Below are 18,565 nucleotides of genomic sequence, written 5' to 3' on the forward strand. Positions count from 1 at the left end.
TTTACAGCACAGCTTCACCAATACTGAATGCCTTTGGTGATCACAAAAGACTATAATGTTTAATATTAAAGCTAGTCAGGAGTTGCTTCCTTTTTTCTTTCTTTTTTTTTTTAGTAGTTACAGCAGGGGAAGAGTTAAAACCTCTGTCCCTGAAGACTAATTTTTTGAGCAGGGCAGGAGCCACCCTGTTACTGGGACCAAACAGCGTCTTTAAGTTACCTGCTTTCTGTTGGGGCCAACACAGACGGCGATAACACTGAGGAACTGTGCATTGATGCCCCCTGCTAGGTTTCGACTGTTGCACACTCTGTGCTTTTTCCTGCAATTTAAAACTTTACTGCATCTGCCCTCATTTGCAAGAGACGCATGGAATGATCTTCGGTTTGCCCTTACTGCCTGCCCTGATCACTTTTATCTGCTTGACACACTTCTGCTACTCAAGCAGCCAGTTTTTTTTGAGCTAATCGTACCATTAGCTATGCTGCTTCTGCCTTGTCTGATTTCTACACACTGCCCTAGCTCACATTCGTCTAATTGTTCAAATGTTTCCTGTGCTGTGCCCCATGAGGTGCAGACGTGTCTCCAAGCTGGCAACTCTTTTTTTGTAAAGGACCCTTTCTTATATTTTATCTAAAGAGAAAATGGTCATGAGATTCAGACCCTCCTTTCTTCCCAAGGTGGCATCTTCCTTTCATCTCAATGAGGAATTTATGCTCCCTTTGAAACGCACCAGGGATATTTCACTTATTTGTCTGTATGTGGTCGGAGCAATTTGGGTTTACCAGCAACATGTTCCTTCCGAAAACAGATTCCATTTTTTTACTCCCTGAAGGTCCCAAGAATGTTTCATCCTGCTTCCTCTTCCACCATAGCTAGGTGACTTGGGCAGCTAATTTCCTGGGATTAGTCTTACAAAGAGCGGTTTCTCCCCCTTCCCCCTCTTCCCTGTGGGAGCACTCACCAGTTCTGTTGATGTTGATGTTTTATGGGCTTCTGAGAACCAACCATCTGTTTTGCAGGTCTGCAAAGCCAGCACCTGGTCTTTTGTTCGATTCTTCTGTAGCAGGTGGCTCTCCAGGTCTCTGCCTAGAATGTCGGGCGTAAGGTACTTTAAAGGGGTTGTAAACTCTCGTGTTTTTTTTCACCTTAATGCATCCTATGCATTAGGTTGATTGAAGCGCCCCCCCCCGTTTTACTTACCTGAGCCCCTTCATCTCCTCAACGGGGACACGCTGTCACTCTCTCCACGGGGTCCCGACTCTTGATTGGGGCCAGGGTCGAGTCTGACATTCGTGTCTGTGGATGCAAATGCTGGACTCGGGAGCATGCCCACAAGGTAAACCCTTCAGGAGAGTGCTTCTCCTAGTGGGTTATCTGATGTAGGGAGGGACCGCGGGAGCTGCCGGGGGACCCCGGAAGAGGATGTTTGGGGCCACACTGTGCAAAACAGTGGAGGTAAATATGATATGTTTGTTATTTAAAAAAACGACCCTTTACAATCAATTTAAGCTGTCATTTCTGAGAGTTTCTGGTCCGCTGACTTTATTTTTTTTGTGGACCAGTTTGTCCATTGTTTGATATTATATTGCCCATTCCTCAGTTTATTGTTTAGGGACTGGTGACACCCTATGGTCTATAACTACAGATCCCATGTCCTGGACTATACAATTTAAATGCCAAGTTCACCTTTTGAACATGTGACACGATCCATTCCAGCTCCTGCATCCTCTTCCCCCCAATACCCCCTCCCTTTGACAGTGGGCGGGTATCCTCTCTCCACACCCGCTGTCACTTTTCAACAATAGTGTGGCTATGTGGGCTCTGCCCACATGGCTATGTCATTCTTTTACAGAGTTCAGTGAATGAATTACCTACCATTACCGTTGGTATCCGTGGCCAATGGCTTGTAGCTCTCAATGAACTGAGAGTGCTGATGAGCATCCTCCTAGTTCATTGATCCTTCCTGCAAATAAGTAACTGCCTGCTTGAAGCAGATGTATGGGCAGACAGTGTACCGAGAGTCTGCAGGATTCTCACATTGGTCTGCTGATCATGAGTCGAATGCTTTACAGGCTCTAGTGTAAAAAAAAAAAAATGTACTTTTTTTTTTACCTGTAAAAAGAGGTGTAATTATTATTATATATTGTTTTTCTTATAAAAGTGGAATTTATACCTTTAAGATATTTTTTGGTAATTGAGATAATGAGAATGAACAAACTGTCAATTGTTTGTGCCCTTTGTTTCAAGTACATTATATAGCCTTTAGCTGTAGGTAATGTTTAATCAAAGATCTAATGTTTGCCTATTCAAATATGTTTAAAAAAAAAATAAAAAATCTGCAATTCCCATGTGAAGTACTTTTTCACTGCCTGTACAAGTTGGTTGTTTTGCTTAGACATCAGCCATAACTTGGCTTTTCATGTACAGCTGAGTGACTTGATTCCTCTCACCTTCCCTTCCTCCTACTTGTATGAATTATTCATAAAGGGCTGCTTACAGTTTGTCTTCAAAGTTGGTCTGAAGGCAAGCTAAATCTCTAAATTTACAGTTGTCACTGCAAAAAAGGTGACAGGAAATCTTCCAGTGACAGTTGTTGGGGGTGGAATTCCCATTAACTTTGTAGAGATTTACCCTCACTTCCTGCTGCTTCTCCAGAATAGGTGGTTAACCACTTAAGCCCCGGACCAATTGTCAGCCTAAGGACCAGAGGTCTTTTTACAATTTGGCACTGCACTGCTTTAACTGGTAATTGCGCGGCCATGCAATGTTGTACCCAAGCTAAATTTGTGTCCTTTTCTTCCCACAAATAGAGCTTTCTTTTCATGGTATTTGATTACCTCTGTGATTTTTATTTTTTACGATATAAATGAAAAAAGACTGAAAATAAAAAAAAAAAAAAAAAATAAAGGATATTTTCTACTTTTTGTTATAAGAAAAATCGAATAAACTCAATTTTAGTCATACATTTAGGCCAAAATGTATTCAGCCACATGTCTTTAGTAAAAAAAAAAATGTCAATAAGCGTATATTTATTGGTTTGTGCAAAAGTTATAGCGTCTACAAACTAGAGTAAATTTCCTGGAATTTACACAGCTTTTAATTTATGACTGCCTATCTCATTTCTTGAGGTGCTAAAATGGCAGGGCAGTACAACCCCCCCCCCCCCCCCTCCCAAATGACCCCATTTTGGAAAGTAGACACCCCAAGGAAATTGCTGAGAGGCATGTATATATTATATATTCTGCTAATTATATATTCAGAATATATTATAAAATATATTCTGCTGCTTCTCCTGAGTACGGGGACACCACATGTGTGGGACTTTTTGGGAGTCTAGCCGCGTACGGCACCCCGAAACCAATCACTGCCTTCAGGGTTTCTAAGGGTGCAAATTTTTGCTTTCACTCCTCACTACCTATCACAGTTTCGAAGGCCATAAAATGCCAAAATAACACAAAACCCCCCCAAATGACCCCATTTTGGAAAGTAGACACCCAAGCTATTTACTGAGAGGCATGTTGAGTACATGAAATTATTTTATATTTTGCCACAAGTTGCGGGAATATTACAAACTTTTTTTTTTTTTTTGCACAAAGTTGTCACTAAATAATATATTGCTCACACATGCTATGGGCATATGTGAAATTATACCCCAAAATAAATTCTGCTGCTTCTCCTGAGTACGGGGATACCACATGTGGGGGACTTTTTGGGAGCCTAGCCGCGTACGGGACCCCGAAAACTAAGCACCGCCTTCAGGATTGTATCCCCGTACTCAGGAGAAGCAGCAGAATATATTTTAGAATATATTCTGAATATATAATTAGCAGAATATATAATATATACATGCCTCTCAGCAATTTCCTTGGGGTGTCTACTTTCCAAAATAGGGTCATTTGGGGGGGGGGGGGGGTTGTACTGCCCTGCCATTTTAGCACCTCAAGAAATGAGATCTGAGGCAGTCATAAATTAAAAGCTGTGTAAATTCCAGAAAATGTACTCTAGTTTGTAGACTCTATAACTTTTGCGCAAACCAATAAATATACGCTTATCGACTTTTTTTACTAAAGACATGTGGCTGAATACATTTTGGCCTAAATGTATGACTAAAATTGAGTTTATTCGATTTTTCTTATAACAAAAAGTAGAAAATATCTTTTTTTTTTTTTTTTTTTTTTTTTAAATTTTCAGTCTTTTTCCATTTATATTGTAAAAAATAAAAATCTCAGAGGCAATCAAATACCATCAAAAGAAAGCTCTGTGGTATAGTTAGATACTATGTATACAGTATAGCATCTGGTCCAATAATACAATGCACGTTCCACAATTCAATAAACACATTTGTGCACATCATTACATTACAGGTCGAAACAGCCCCGACTTGTTTCGACCTATGTATGTTCTCTTCAGGGGGATCTAAAAAATATTACATGTATTCAGAATTTAAAAAAGCATGTTGTCATACGTCACATTAAATGAGCCATAATAGTATATTTACCGCTCAAAAGTGGAATAAATGTTCTTAGAACCAGAAATGGTAGGAGCCGTAGAAGAATTTGGATGGCTTGTAGGCCGCCCCCACCCCTCCTGGGGAAAGCTCTCCCATGTTATTCGTTTTCGGGGGGCACAGCTCCTTTCATCTCTCCCATATGCGTCTTTTCCATATTGTAACCTACTCTATAAACTAAAAAAAAAAAAAAAAAGCTTTGACGATACATACATTTTAAAGGCTGATATGCATTAATATAGAGGAATGGGTGGGTCACAAAATTGAGGAATCTAATGTTTAAACTTTTACCTGTGCTTTCTTTGTAGCTGCCAGAAAAGAAGGATGAATTCCTAATCAAAGATATATTTGAGGAATATGTCGGAGATGACAAATACCATTTAAGCCAACAATTTTGCGTTGAGGACTAAGTCTTATGAATGCCCTAGGGAGAAGTGCATCTGTAACATGGCAGTTAATAAAATTCATAAATTTGGAGGGCGAGAGAAGGAAGCCATGTACAATGTCCAATTACATTTATTTTTTTAATGTGAAAACGTACTGTATTTATTCTATGACAGACACCCCTTTAAGTAGAAATGTGGCCAGACTAAAGACATTCACATCTGTACATTTGTCACCCTGCACAGCGTGGCCACCGTGTTTTACTGCTATAGGGCTGTTGGCAACTGGTTAATTTGGGAGATTCCCCTCTCTTTCTACTGGTGATAACCTATAGGGGAAATGGGGGGATGCATTTCCAACAGGACACAAACCTGGAGTCTTCCTGGTGTAGTCCATATTGTACATGGACTTAGGAGGTAGTTGGAGGACATCTCCCTGGTACGGCCACAGAGAGCAGTTAAAAACCTAACCGAGGTTCTAAACCTCCTCCCCTTTATCCAAAACGTAAAAAAAAAAAAAGTTCAGGTAGAGTTGTTGTGCCATTTTTTTTTAAAATATATATGAAGTGACATGTACATTTGTGTATATACTCTTTCCACAGTTGTATGTATTGAAAAGTGGTTTGATAAAACATGTTATTTTATACAATCTTGCTGTAAAGCTTTAAATAAAGAATTTAATGTTCTTATGGATGGCTAGCAAATGCTTATTTTATAACACGTTGAATCAGATTATTAAACTTTCCTTTAAATTTAAATGAAAGCTGTTGTAAAAATCATAAACGTATTGTGCTCTGTGCAGTGGAGCCTTGAACTGTCTCTTCTGGAGTACCCTGTTGGCTCTTCTGTGTCTGCCACCATAGCAAGCTGTCGGCTGTGTGCAGCTTTACTTAGCCGATCCTCCATTCTCGCAGGCTCCCTGCGCAATGCTAGATAAGTCATCATAGCCTCTTCTACCCTATGATCCAAAGGTTGTAGGACCTCTGATATCATCAAGACGTGGACTTGAGAATTTAGGAACAGTCCACTACTGGAGCAAAGGGGATAGCTGGCTTCTGTAGGAAAGGAGACTCTGGAAAGTAAAACGGCTTTTGCTGTTCCCTAGACCTAAACGAACATGCCATGGCAACCCCACTGCAAGGGAAGATTTTTACTTTCCATGGGTCTTAATGTAATTAAAAAAGGTGTATAATACAGCGCTGTCTCAAATAAATGATCATACAATGCTAAATGAAAATTTAAACACTTAAAAAGAATTTTTAAATGTATACAAAGCTGCAGCTAGAATGTGAGATACCCACAATAATACAAACACTTTTCCAAAAAAGCTGCGCTGTAGACTTCAACCTATACAGGTTAATTATATATGAGTGCAAAAGAAATTAATCCATAAATGACAATACATCATCATGTGAGGTACAGATAGTGCAAAATTAATTATAAAGTGAATTGATTTCACCCCTTAAATACCGTATATACTCGAGTATAAGCCGAGATTTTCAGCCTCTTTTTTGAGGCTGAAAGTGCCCCCCTCGGCTTATACTCGAGTCATCGCCGTCTGCCTGCCCGATCAGTGTGTCGAGCAGACAGACGGCGGACATTCTAGTATTCAAAAGCCGCGCCTCCGTCTGTGATAGGCGGACCACTCAATTTCCCAGCAGTCAGTGGTCCGCCTATCACGGACATCCGCTCATCCTCATACTACGGACGAGGATGAGAGGATGAGTTCCGTGATGGGCGGAACACAGACTGCTGGGAAATTGAGTGTTCCGCCTATCACAGACGGAAGCGCGGCTTTTGAACAGAGGAATGGCCGCCGAGGCGCCGACGAAGCATGGCAGAAGGACGGAGGCACGGGACGACGAAGGCACGGGACGGAGGAGGCACGGGACGGAGGAGGCACGGGACGACGGAGGCTCGGGACACAGGTAGGCTGGACACACAAGGCTGCACGGACACACATACAGGGATGGATGGACACACACACAGGGATGGATGGACACACACACAGGGATGGATGGACGGACACACAGGGATGGATGGACGGACACACACACAGGGATGGATGGACGGACACACACACAGGGATGGATGGACGGACACACACACAGGGATGGATGGACGGACACACACACAGGGATGGATGGACGGACACACACACAGGGATGGATGGACGGACACACACACAGGGATGGATGGACGGACACACACACAGGGATGGATGGACGGACACACACACAGGGATGGATGGACGGACACACACACAGGGATGGATGGACGGACACACACACAGGGATGGACGGACACACACACAGGGATGGACGGACACACAGGGATGGACAGGCATGTCTCACCCTCGGCTTATACACGAGTCAATAAGTTTCCCAGTTTTTTTGGGGTAAATTGGGGGCCTCGGCTTATATTCGGGTCGGCCTATACTCGAGTATATACGGTAGCATGAATCAAACATTTAGTGAACAATAGTCCATCTCCAAAAAGATTTTTATGATTCCTCCTGATCTTCAACGTGATAGGACACACTTCACCAGTGAAAAAAGTGTCCCCAAAAGAAGAAAGGAAAAGATTCTTCCACCACCAAAATTACTGCCTCTTACCAGCTCCTTTGATCCCATATAAGAGATTAAAAATCGCCAAACAGCTTGCCAAGTGCCTTGCCACTCGAATAAATATTAGACTGCATGGAGGATATAAACCACATGGAGGATGTATCCTTCAGGGCGCTCCACTCAAATAATTATACCGCTCATTTCGTACCATATAAGCAGAAGAAAAGAGCCACTATAGCATAATATTGCCAATAAATTTAATAAAAGATTGCACTTGCATAGTATGTGTATCAGAATGCGCTTCAATAAAAACTTTCAGTCGGCCGGCTTCTAAATCGCTGCCCGTTGCTTCCGGGATCAGCGTAGAATAGCGGTGACATCAGCACGCCGCTCCTTAATGTAATAAGCCAAACTAATTACTCAGATTTGCGCAATATAATATTTTTTCCTTTGCTTGAGTAGGCACCAAAATGCTTAATACTGTCTGGGGCCGCAGGTTTGGGCACAAGGGCTGTTAAAATGGATGTAAACCTTTACCCAGTGAAGTGATTGGCCTCAGGTGATTACACAGAGATGAAACAAAGCCTCCTCCCTGCGTTGTACCTGTTTAGCTACAGCACTTTCTGCTTTACAGCCATTCAAAGTGCTGCATTTTAAATCTTTTCTGAGAGATCAGAAAAAGGGGGTGGGGAGCTGAAGTTGCTCTGCAGAGCTCTGACAGCTGATTGAAGAGAAGGGGCACACCCCCTCCACAGAGCACACAGGAACAGAGCTGAGTGTGTCAATCAGCTGGAGGTCCCTCCCCTGTCAATTATTTTTTTTCTCTTGTCACAAAAACTTGTCAGAAGTGACTTGGGCTGATGGCAGAGGAACGAAGCAACAAGTAAGTGTCAGTTAGTGCTCTTAATTGAGACAAGTACACACTATAGAGGGTTATTCTTTGTTCATATTTCTGAGGTTTACAACCAAGTTCAGGTATTCCAAGCAGCTGCAAATTTGTTAGGGAGGTAACTTATAGATAAGCAGAGAGCTGGTCTATTCACAGCACAGCTCTGCAAGTATCTTCATTCCTCTGCCTATGTGGAGGGGGGTGTGTGCCTTTGCTCCAATCAGCTGTCACACAGTGTATGCCCAGACTCAACATCCCTGGAACAGGGAGAAAAAATTCAACACAATGTGCACTCATTAAAGAATATAGCAAGCTGAAGACAGCAGATATACATGTAAAATGTATGTAGGGAGGAGATTTGTTTTGTCTGTGTATGATCTGAGGCTATTCACTTCACTGGATATAAGACAGGGTTTATATCCATATATATATATATATATATATATATATATATATTCATTCATTAAAAGAATATGAGAAATTGGTAGATGGGTAAGATTGGCGCTGTAAAGTTTTTTTTTACCACTGACAAAATTGTGAATGAACATCAAAATATTTGGGGGGGGCGGGGGAGGTGTGTTGTCTCTCTTTAAGACATCTAAGTGCAAATGTGCAAACACAATAATTAGTGTTCAAATATGGGTCCACCAAGTCTTCATTTCTTCAGTGATTCCAAAGTGCATAGGTCAGCAAAACAAATTCATATGAATCCATTACATTTTTTAATTAATAAGGTAGTGGTGAAGGAATTTATTTAATCGGCAAAAAATGGTGACTGTGCTTTCCCCTCGGGTCCACACTCACCAAAAGGATGTGCCCCTGCGGGGGTGAAAGGCCTCACGATGAAGTCAGCTCTTTATCCTTCTTTCCCTCTGCACCGTCCATGATCATTCGTTTAAACTCACACATAGATGGTTAAGAAAAAAAGGGGATCCTCATCGGTAAATAAAAGATGTATTGCATAAAAGTTATAAAAAGCACTGTCAGTAGTGCCAATGATACACGATTTGAACAAGATCGTCTGGGACGCCTTTTGCTCCACAGACCAGGAACTCAGCAAACCGGTAGTGACGCTGTAAGTTCTGCCCTATGCATTTCACTGATGTCTGCATGACAAAACGCATAGGGAGGAGCTTACAGAATCACCACATTACTTAAACAATCATGGATGGAGCAGAGGGAACGAAGGATAAAGAGCTGACTTCATTGTGAGGCTGTCAGAAACCATGATCCAGACCGAGACAGAAGTACAATTAATCACACTTGTTTATTAATAAAAAATAAAAAGGTAAATAGAGTAAGCGTGGTCAAAGCATAGCCAGAGTCCAGTAACCGGATCGAGTAGTCAGCCAAGCCAGAGTTTAGTAACCAGATCGGGTAATCAGCCAGGCCAGAAGTCAGGGATCCAAGTGGAGGAACAGCAAGCAGGGTAAGGAGCCAGAAGGGATGTCAGCAAGCCGGTCTTTAAACAGAACTGCAGGAGATGGTTTCTTGTGTTGTGACCAAGGCAAAGGCTGAGATGAAGTGAGCTGGACAGCCTTAAGTAGGCAGGTCAGATAGGTAGGATCAGGAACAGCTGGTAACTGGTGAGAGATGAGAGCTGGCAATCAGCTGACAGCTGAGCAGCCAGCCCAGAGAAGGAAGGGCTAAGCCAGCCCTGACAGAGGCCTTTTACCCCTGCAGGGGGAAGCAAGTGTGAAGAGTCACAATTTTTTGCTGATTAAATAAATTCTTTCACTTCACCACTACCTTTTATGAATTAAAAAAAATTGAATGGGTTAATAAGATTTTTTTTGCTGATCTATGCACTTTGGAATCGCCGAAGAAACGGACACTTGTTGGGCACATATTTATTGATCCATATTTGAACACTATAATTATTGTGCACTTTAGATTTCTTTAAAGAGACAACACACCTTTTTTTTATTTTTCACAAATATTTCCCACTGGCAAAACACAAGAGCACAGCAGGAGAGATTGCCTCATGAACAACATTTAGGCAGGCCATACACGGTTCGTGGCTGAATGTACCAAATTGATCGATTTTTATCAGCTTGGGTACAACCAGCATGCCAGGTTTTTACCTGCGATTATTGCTAGCGGTTGATATAGCTGCTAGCAATAATCACTGTCTCCTGCTGGGGGTGGCTTCCCCCCACCAGAAGAAGTCAATGGCCCAACAGGAGGGTTTCCCCTGTCAGCACTGTCTGCATTACTGGGCGAGTCTGGCAAATTTCTTTTTTGCAAGCCGTGGTTGCAGGAAGAAATTCACTCCATGTGTGGCCGGTCTTAGTACGGCAATCCTGACTTTTTTGGGGGGGGGGGGGGGGGGGTTGTTTTTGTTTTTAGTTCAGCCTGCAGGAATGGAAAAAAGACTGTAAAAGTGTACTAGGCCGAAGCCAACAACACAAATTACTGAATAGTTTCTATTTTTCTCAGACATGCGACCTGTTCATTAAAAGCAAGGTGGGGGAGAGACCTCACAAAACTTCCAATAGTTTTGTATTAAAGTGAAACTAAACTGCACCTGAGCACCAAAAACGCCATTTCGTTCATTTTTAATATATTTAATATTAATATTCAAAGCAAACTCCCCCATGCATACATGTCTCCATGCTTTATTTTGCGATTATCCAGAGAGTAATGCTTTGAGTTTGCCCCCCAGGGGGAGTGTGCCGCACGTGATGAATTGCATATCTGGTGACAGGTGCACCCTTCAGTATTAACCCTGAATTTGCCAGTCTTTACCAACTCTTCATATGAACTGTATATCACTTCATTATACATCCAATTACGATTTTAAGGTAAATGGGACATTATTGAGGATTTGCATGATTGGACTAATCTCTGATTTTTTTTTTTTAGCGCTGTTTTAGTCATTTTATTCTTAGCATTTGCACTGCGTTTATATTTTTTTACTAACCCTTTGAGATGAGTGTATACATGTTTATAATTGGCATTTTTCTATGTGCATTTTTTATATTTTCTTGTTTTTAAATAAAATATGGATTTTATATAAATAATTTGGTCCAATTTTCCTCTAAAGTCCGACCTAGTAGTTTATCCTTTTTTTTTTTTTTTGCTTTAAGTTATATTTACGGATGTGGCAAGAGAGTGATTTCAATACCTGTACAAATACCACAAGAGGTTACATGGGAGGGAAGATAAAAAGGCAAAAACAAAATGTGCTCATATTGTATAGAATATAAAGATGGTGAACTGTTAGCATCCTCTCTGCTTCTCTGGGTCATAATAAAAGGCGATCTCCTGAAAATATTTATGGAAAGAACAATGGGAATGTAGCGCTACTCCCGTTAGAGTACCAGGAATTACTTGTCCGGGTCTTCCCAGCTTCAGCCCTGCAGCCAGACACTCAACAAGCTCATGCACGTTCTCTCCAAAAACCGGCCTAGGAGATGGGGCTTCTTTTTTTTTTTGGAGAACTTGGATAGGGATGAGGGAAGTGATGGGATACTCCAAGAATAAGAACGAAGTACACGGAGAACCTTCTTCCCTCAGCCAGAACACTGAAGATGGGTTGTGGGTGGGTATTCCAGCATGACAATGACCCAAAACATACTGCCAAGGCAACAAAGGAGTGGCTCAAGATGAAGCACATTTAGGTCTTGGAGTGACCTAACCAGTCTCCAGACCTTAATTGTATAAATAATTTATGGAGGAATCTAAAAACGAGTTGCCAAGCTGCTTCTGTATTTACAAGTGACAGTGCTCCTCTGTCGGCGGCCGTGCAGAACCCTCACTGCTCTACCCTTCTCTATAAGAGAGCAGAGAAGTGAGAGCCGAGGGGGGAATGTACACAGGCAGAAGCTCCTTGTGAAGCCAGCAGCCTGCACAGATGTCCTGTAAGTTTAGCTACTCTTCTGTAGTTGCACAAACATTTTCTATATGTTGGGAGAGGATTTGGGGCGGGAAAAAAGCTCTACACTGGAGGGGGGAGGAGGGGCTCTGGGTGTAAGCTCTGAACTGGAATCTGGGGGGAGAGCTTTGTACTTGGGGGGATAGAGAACTTGGATGTACAAAGCCCTCAACCCTGCACTCTATACAAAGGTCACTCCTCAACCCTGTACTTTGCACATAGCACACCCTTCAACTCTTACTTCCTTACAGAACACACCCCTGAACCCTGCACTTTGCACATAGCGCATCCTTCAACCCTGCATTCCTTGCATAATGCGCCCCTCAACCCTGCACATAGCGCACCCTTCAACTCTGCATTCCTTATATAACGCACCTCTCAACCCTGCACTTTGCACATAGCGCACCCCTCAAATCTGCATTCCTTACTTAACACACCCCTCAACCCTGCATTCCATATGTATCGCACCCCTCAACCCTGCATTCCATACATAGAGCACCCCTCAACCCTGCATGTCTTACATAACACACCCCTCAACCCTGCACGTCTTACATAACACACCCCTCAATCCTGCATTCCTTAGACAATGCACTCCCCAACCCTGCATTTCATACGTAGCACACCCCCTCAACCCTGCACTTCTTGCATAACGCACCCCTCAACCCTGCACTTTTTACATAGCATACCCCTCAACCCTGCATTCATTACATAGTGCACATCTCAACCCTCCACTCTGCAGGTAGCGCACCCCTCAACCCTGCATTTCATACATAGCGCACCCCTCAACCCTACATTCCATACGTAGCGCCCCCTTCAACCCTACATTCCTTACATAATGTACCTCTCAACCCTGCATTCCATTCGTAATGCATCCCTCAACTCTGCATTCCATACGTAGCGCACCCCTCAACCCTGCATTCCATACGTAGCACAACCCTCAAGCCTGCATTCCATACGTAGCACAACCCTCAAGCCTGCATTCCATACGTAACACACCCCTCAACTCTGCATTCCATACTTAGTGCACCCCTCAACCCTGCAATTCTTACATAACGCACCCCTCAACCCGGCACTTCTTACATAACGCACCCCTCAACTCTGCACTTTTTACAAAAAGCACCCCTCAACCCAGCATTCAATACATAGTGCCCCGCTGAACCCTGCACTCTGCAAGTAGCACACCCCTCAACCCTGCATTCCATACATAGTGCACCCCTCAACCCTGCATTCCTTACATAATGCACCCCTCAACCCTGCATTCCATACGTAGTGCCCCCCTTAACCCTACATTCCATATGTAGCACACCCTTAAACCCTACATTCCATATGTAGAGCACCCTTTAACTCTACATTCCTTACATAATGCAGCCCTCAACTCTGCATTACTTACGTAATGCACCTCTCAACCCTGCCCTCTGCAGGTAGTGCACCACTCAACCCTGCATTCCATACGTAGTGCACCCCTCAACCCTGCACGCTGTACGTAACGCACCCCTTAACCCTGCACACCTGACTTTAGCGCATCCCTCAACACTGCACTGTACGTAGCTCACCCCTCGACTCTGCACTCTTGCTAAGTGAGGCCTAGTCATCACTGCTCACCTCCACCATCAAAGGAGAGAGCACTCAAATTCTGAGCTCAGAGGTACTGCATTAGGAGAGAAAAATGGCATGTAAGAGGGTTTCAGTCACAGAAAGGGCATGTGGGGGGGTTTTCGATCAGAGAAAGAGCTCACTCCTGTGATGGTGGAGGCGAACAGTGATGACTAGGCTTCACTTAGCAATGTCCTGGGAGTACTTAGCAGCATCCTGGGGGTATTTTAGTCAAGTTTCAGGAGGTACAGTATGAAAATGGCATACACCTTTTGCAAGGGTATTATTTGTCTTTAGTCAGAGTGGCACAGTTTATTTTAATCTACAAATATCCCTTACCTGAATTAGGTTTTTTGTAAAGGTGAGCTATCCTTTTAAGGATTTAGAGAAGATCTGTAAAGAAGGATGGACCAAAATCCCTCCTCAGATGTGTGCAAACCTGGTAACCAACTACAAGAAATGTTTCACCTCTGTGCTTGCCAACAAGGGTTTCTCCACTAAGTACTAAGTCATGTTTTTCTTTAGGATCAAATATTTATTTTACTCACTAAACTGCAACTCCATTTATAACATTTGTATCATGTATTTTTTCAGGATTTTTGGTTGAAATTCTGTCTCTATCATTTAAAATATACCTATGATAAAAATTATAGACCCTTCATTTCTTTGTACGTTTTCCCCACGGTATGTGTCAAGATTCATTCTGAGGCTCTGATTGGCTAGTTTCAGGGTCAATGTAGAGCTTGAGAACACACATGGTACTTTCACTTATTATTCCAAGCCCCCATTATCTCAACCTTTTGTAACTTCCAGTCGTTTAGGTGTCCTTGACTGCCTACCAGCAGAGAATATTTTGGCAATATCTTTTCTCACATGTGAGAATAGAGATTGAATACAAAATAATGTAACTTCCTGCCCAGTCAAATATTGTGTCAATGCAGACAAAGTATTTCATAAACAGGATGTTTTATTGTTTTCGACAGTGATAATTCGATTTAACACATTACACTTAAAGTGGTATTAAAGTAGAACTAAAAAGGCAAAACTTTTTTTTTTTTTGTTTTTAGCTTTGGATAGAGCGGAGAAGCAATATAGAACATTTAACAGTTATTTTGTGGTCTGTGTTCCCATTAGAAAGATTCACCCTCTATTTGTCCTGTTTATCACTGAAAGGGAAAGTAAAAGAAAGTCCCCAGAAACGTAATAGAGGGGAAATCTTCCAACGGGGAAACTATTTCTCGAAGAAATTACTTTAATTTGCAGGGATTCCTCTCACCTCCTGTTTGGCTATGGGACAGGAAGTGAAGGTAAATCTCCTTAATGGGACAGCGATGGCAAAAGAAAACTTTATGCCTCATACACACGATCAGAAATTTCACCAGTAAAAGTCCAATGTGAGCTTTTGGTTGGAAATTCCGACTGTGTGTATGCTCCATCGGACTTCCCGCCAGCAAAAGATTGAGAGCAGGTTCTCAATTTTCTGGCCTGAAAATGTTCCGTTCGGAAATTCCGATGGTCTGTACCAATTCCGACATGCAAACTTCCTACGCATGTTTGGAAACAATTTGACACATGCTCTGAAGCATTGAACTTCATTTTCTCAGCTCGTCGTAGTGTTGTACGTCACCGCATTCTTGACGTTCGAAAGTTTAGAGAACTTTTGTGTGACCGTGTGTATGCAAGCCAAGCTTGAGCGGAATTCCATCGGAAAAACCATGCAAGATTTTTCAGACGGAAATTCCACTCGTGTTGGGGTAACTTTTCCTTGCTATCTAAAATAAAATAAAAATTTGCCTACTTTAAAGTCAAAACGAAAATGTAATATATTGCAGTTTACCAATCCTCAAATGCGGTAGCTGCATTCGTTTTTCTTCAGGCTTTTTTTCACCTGGTGATCTCGCCAGTAAAACACTTCTTATCTTAGGGGAGCAACAGAGACACCTTTGGACAGCAGCATTGTCAGTGTGAGGGGAGTGTTAGGCTGCGTACACACGACTGGACTTTCCGGCAGACTTTCGGCAGAGTTCCGACTGACTTTCTGAACAAACGGACTTGGCCACACACGAATGGACTAAGCCCGTTCGTTTTGAACGTGATGACGTAAGACTGGACTAAAAAAAGGAAGTTCAATAGTCAGTAGCCAATAGCTTCCCTTACGTCATATTTGGTCCGTCGGACCAGCATACAGATGAACAGTTTTCCCGATAGGAATTGAATCCGATTTGAAGGTCCGTCTGATTTTTTTTTTACAAAAAACGATCGGATTAGCCCACACACGATTGGATTGTCCGACAGACTGATTCTGTTGGACCTACTCTGCCGGAAAGTCCAGTCATGTGTACACGGCGTTAGGCTAGCAGATTTAGATGGACTTGACTAACAAATTGAAGCTGAACTTTATAAGGTGTTACAGCAATAGTATTTTTATTTTTGGAATAAAGGTTTTACACAAATGAATAAAATCTGACCATTGTTAGCATCCATGTTGGCAGTAAATATTTTTTAAACCCTCTGTTACTTTTGCTGGACAGCTTGGTCTGTTCATGTACGTTGAAAAATACCAGACTTACTAGCAGGATCACCAGGTGAAAATAAAGGGAAAAAAGCCTAAAAAAAAAAAAATGAATGGTGGACACACACATTTATGTTTATTTTATCAAATATGCAATTTGAAAAAAACAACGGAATGTGCAAACAATTAAAAAGCCATACCTTTCCTTCTAATCGATTTAGACTCCATTTACTGCAGTTCAGTTTTGGTCAAACTGAGTTGATCAACCGGAGTAGAAAGGAAGTGATCTTCTTGCATTCATCGGCAGCACTGACATGCTGTGTTTACTAACTAACTCCCACCCACCGTATTGTATAATGATGGCGATGGGGTGGTTTTATCGTTTGTCCTAGTCTCGCCGGGTTCGCGCACCCGCAGGGACGTGCAGAGTGGCGATTGATGCTGCGTTGTGTCCCAGGGACACGGCACAGACCCAACCTCAGTAAAGAGCCGAGGGCAAGGCTCTTTTTTCATGTGATCAGCTGTGTCCAATCACAGCTGATCACATGTAAACAAGGAAATGCAGAAACCTGCACAGATGTATCTGAAATCGCAGCAGAAATCAGGACTGACATGAAGGAGAGAAATTGCACGGCTTCATCCCCCCCAAAACACAGCTTGGGGAGGTTAAAGCGGACCTTTAGCCTCTCAAGGACAATCTCGCCTCTCCACCCCACCCATAGGGTTTTTCTTTTGTTTTATAGCGTTTGCCCCCTCCCCATGCACTCGCCTTTGGCAAATGATGCACACTGTCCCCTGTGACTCCCAGGATATGTAAAGTGACTCTGGAAAGTATATACAGCACTTCACTTTTTCCACATTTTGTTATGTTATAGTCTTATTCCAAAATTAATTAACTTCATTATTTTCCATCAAACAATACCCCATAATGACAACGTAAAAGAAGTTTATTTGAAATCTTTGCAACTTTATTAAAAATAAAAAACGATCCCATGTACAAATTCACAGCCTTTGCCATGACAATCAAAATTGAGCTCAGGTGTATTATGTTTCCACTGATCATCCTTGAGATGTTTGTACAAAAGGATTGGAGTCCACCTGAGGTAAATTCAGTTGATTGGACATGATTTGGAAAGGCACACACCTGTCTATATGAGATCCCACAATTAACAGTGCATGTCAGATAACAAACCAAGATATGACCTCCAAGAAATTGTCTGTAGACCTCCGAGACAGGATTATATCCAGGCACAGATCTGGGGAAGGATACAGAAAAATGTCTGCAGCATTGAAGGTCCCAATAAGCGCTGTGGCCTCCATCATCTGTAAATAGAAGAATAAGAAAGGAAGTTGGGACTTTGTGTGAGGCAAACGGCAAATTGGACAGAGTAACTTAATGGTGACTTAATGAGTTTTATTTCGCATAAATAGGGTATAAAATCGCACTCAATATGGAATACATTAAAAGCCACTGCATATATATATATATATATATATATATATATATTTATATATATATATACAAGTAGGCTAAAGTACAGTTCATGAACACATAAAATAAGAATACAGATACATAATCCAAGTAGTTCATAGGTGTGCAACCTTGAAAACGAAATAGCAGCACATTCCAGTTGCCAATGTATGGAGTGGTAACTCCGTATTAGGAAACGAGTGATTAAAAGTATAGTAAAAAGATGCAATGATGATTGGCTATAGCAAGGTGCATCCTATCAGAGCTCAACACGTTTCCTGTGAAGACACTTCATCAGGGGAAGATGCATCCATCCTTCCCCCTTTCTAATTTTCTTAGGCGTAAATGGAAGAAGTTTGGAACCACCAGGACTCTTCCTAGAATGAGCCGCCCATGCACGAACTGAACGATCAGGGGAGAAGGGCTTTAGTCAAGGAGGTGACCAAGAACCCGATGGTCACTCTGACAGAGCTCCATACTTTCCCTGTGGAGAGAGGAGAACCTTCCAGAAGAACAACCATCCACTCAGAAGCACTCCACCAATCAGGCCTGTATAGTAGAGTGGCCAGACGGAAGCCACTCCTCAGTAAAAGGCACCTAAAGTTTGCCAAAAGGCAGCAGAAGGACTCTCAGGCCATGAGAAACAAAATTATCTGGTCTGATGAAACAAAGATTGAACTCTTTGGCCTGAATGGCAAGTGTCATGTCTGGAGGAAACTAGGCATCGTTCATCACCTGGCCAATACCATCCATACAGTGAAGCATG

At 42.3% G+C, this 18,565-nt stretch overlaps 1 protein-coding gene across 3 annotated transcripts in view; it reads left to right on the forward strand.

Moving 5' to 3' along the window:
* TTF1 (transcription termination factor 1) overlaps window positions 1-5,583 on the forward strand; it is a 90,339-nt gene extending 84,756 nt beyond the window's left edge. For all 3 annotated transcript variants that reach the window (XM_077477767.1, XM_077477757.1, XM_077477748.1), the window contains one exon: window positions 4,816-5,583. In XM_077477767.1, coding sequence (XP_077333893.1) covers window positions 4,816-4,917 — 102 coding nt within the window. In that variant the 3' untranslated portion in view covers window positions 4,918-5,583. The remainder of the gene's footprint in view (window positions 1-4,815) is intronic.
* Window positions 5,584-18,565: the final 12,982 nt, after the last annotated feature.

Source organism: Lithobates pipiens, unplaced genomic scaffold (genome assembly GCF_037356315.1).
Source record: "Lithobates pipiens isolate NorthernLeopardFrog02 unplaced genomic scaffold, aLitPip1_a1.2 Scaffold_1, whole genome shotgun sequence".
Lineage (NCBI taxonomy): Eukaryota > Metazoa > Chordata > Amphibia > Anura > Ranidae > Lithobates > Lithobates pipiens.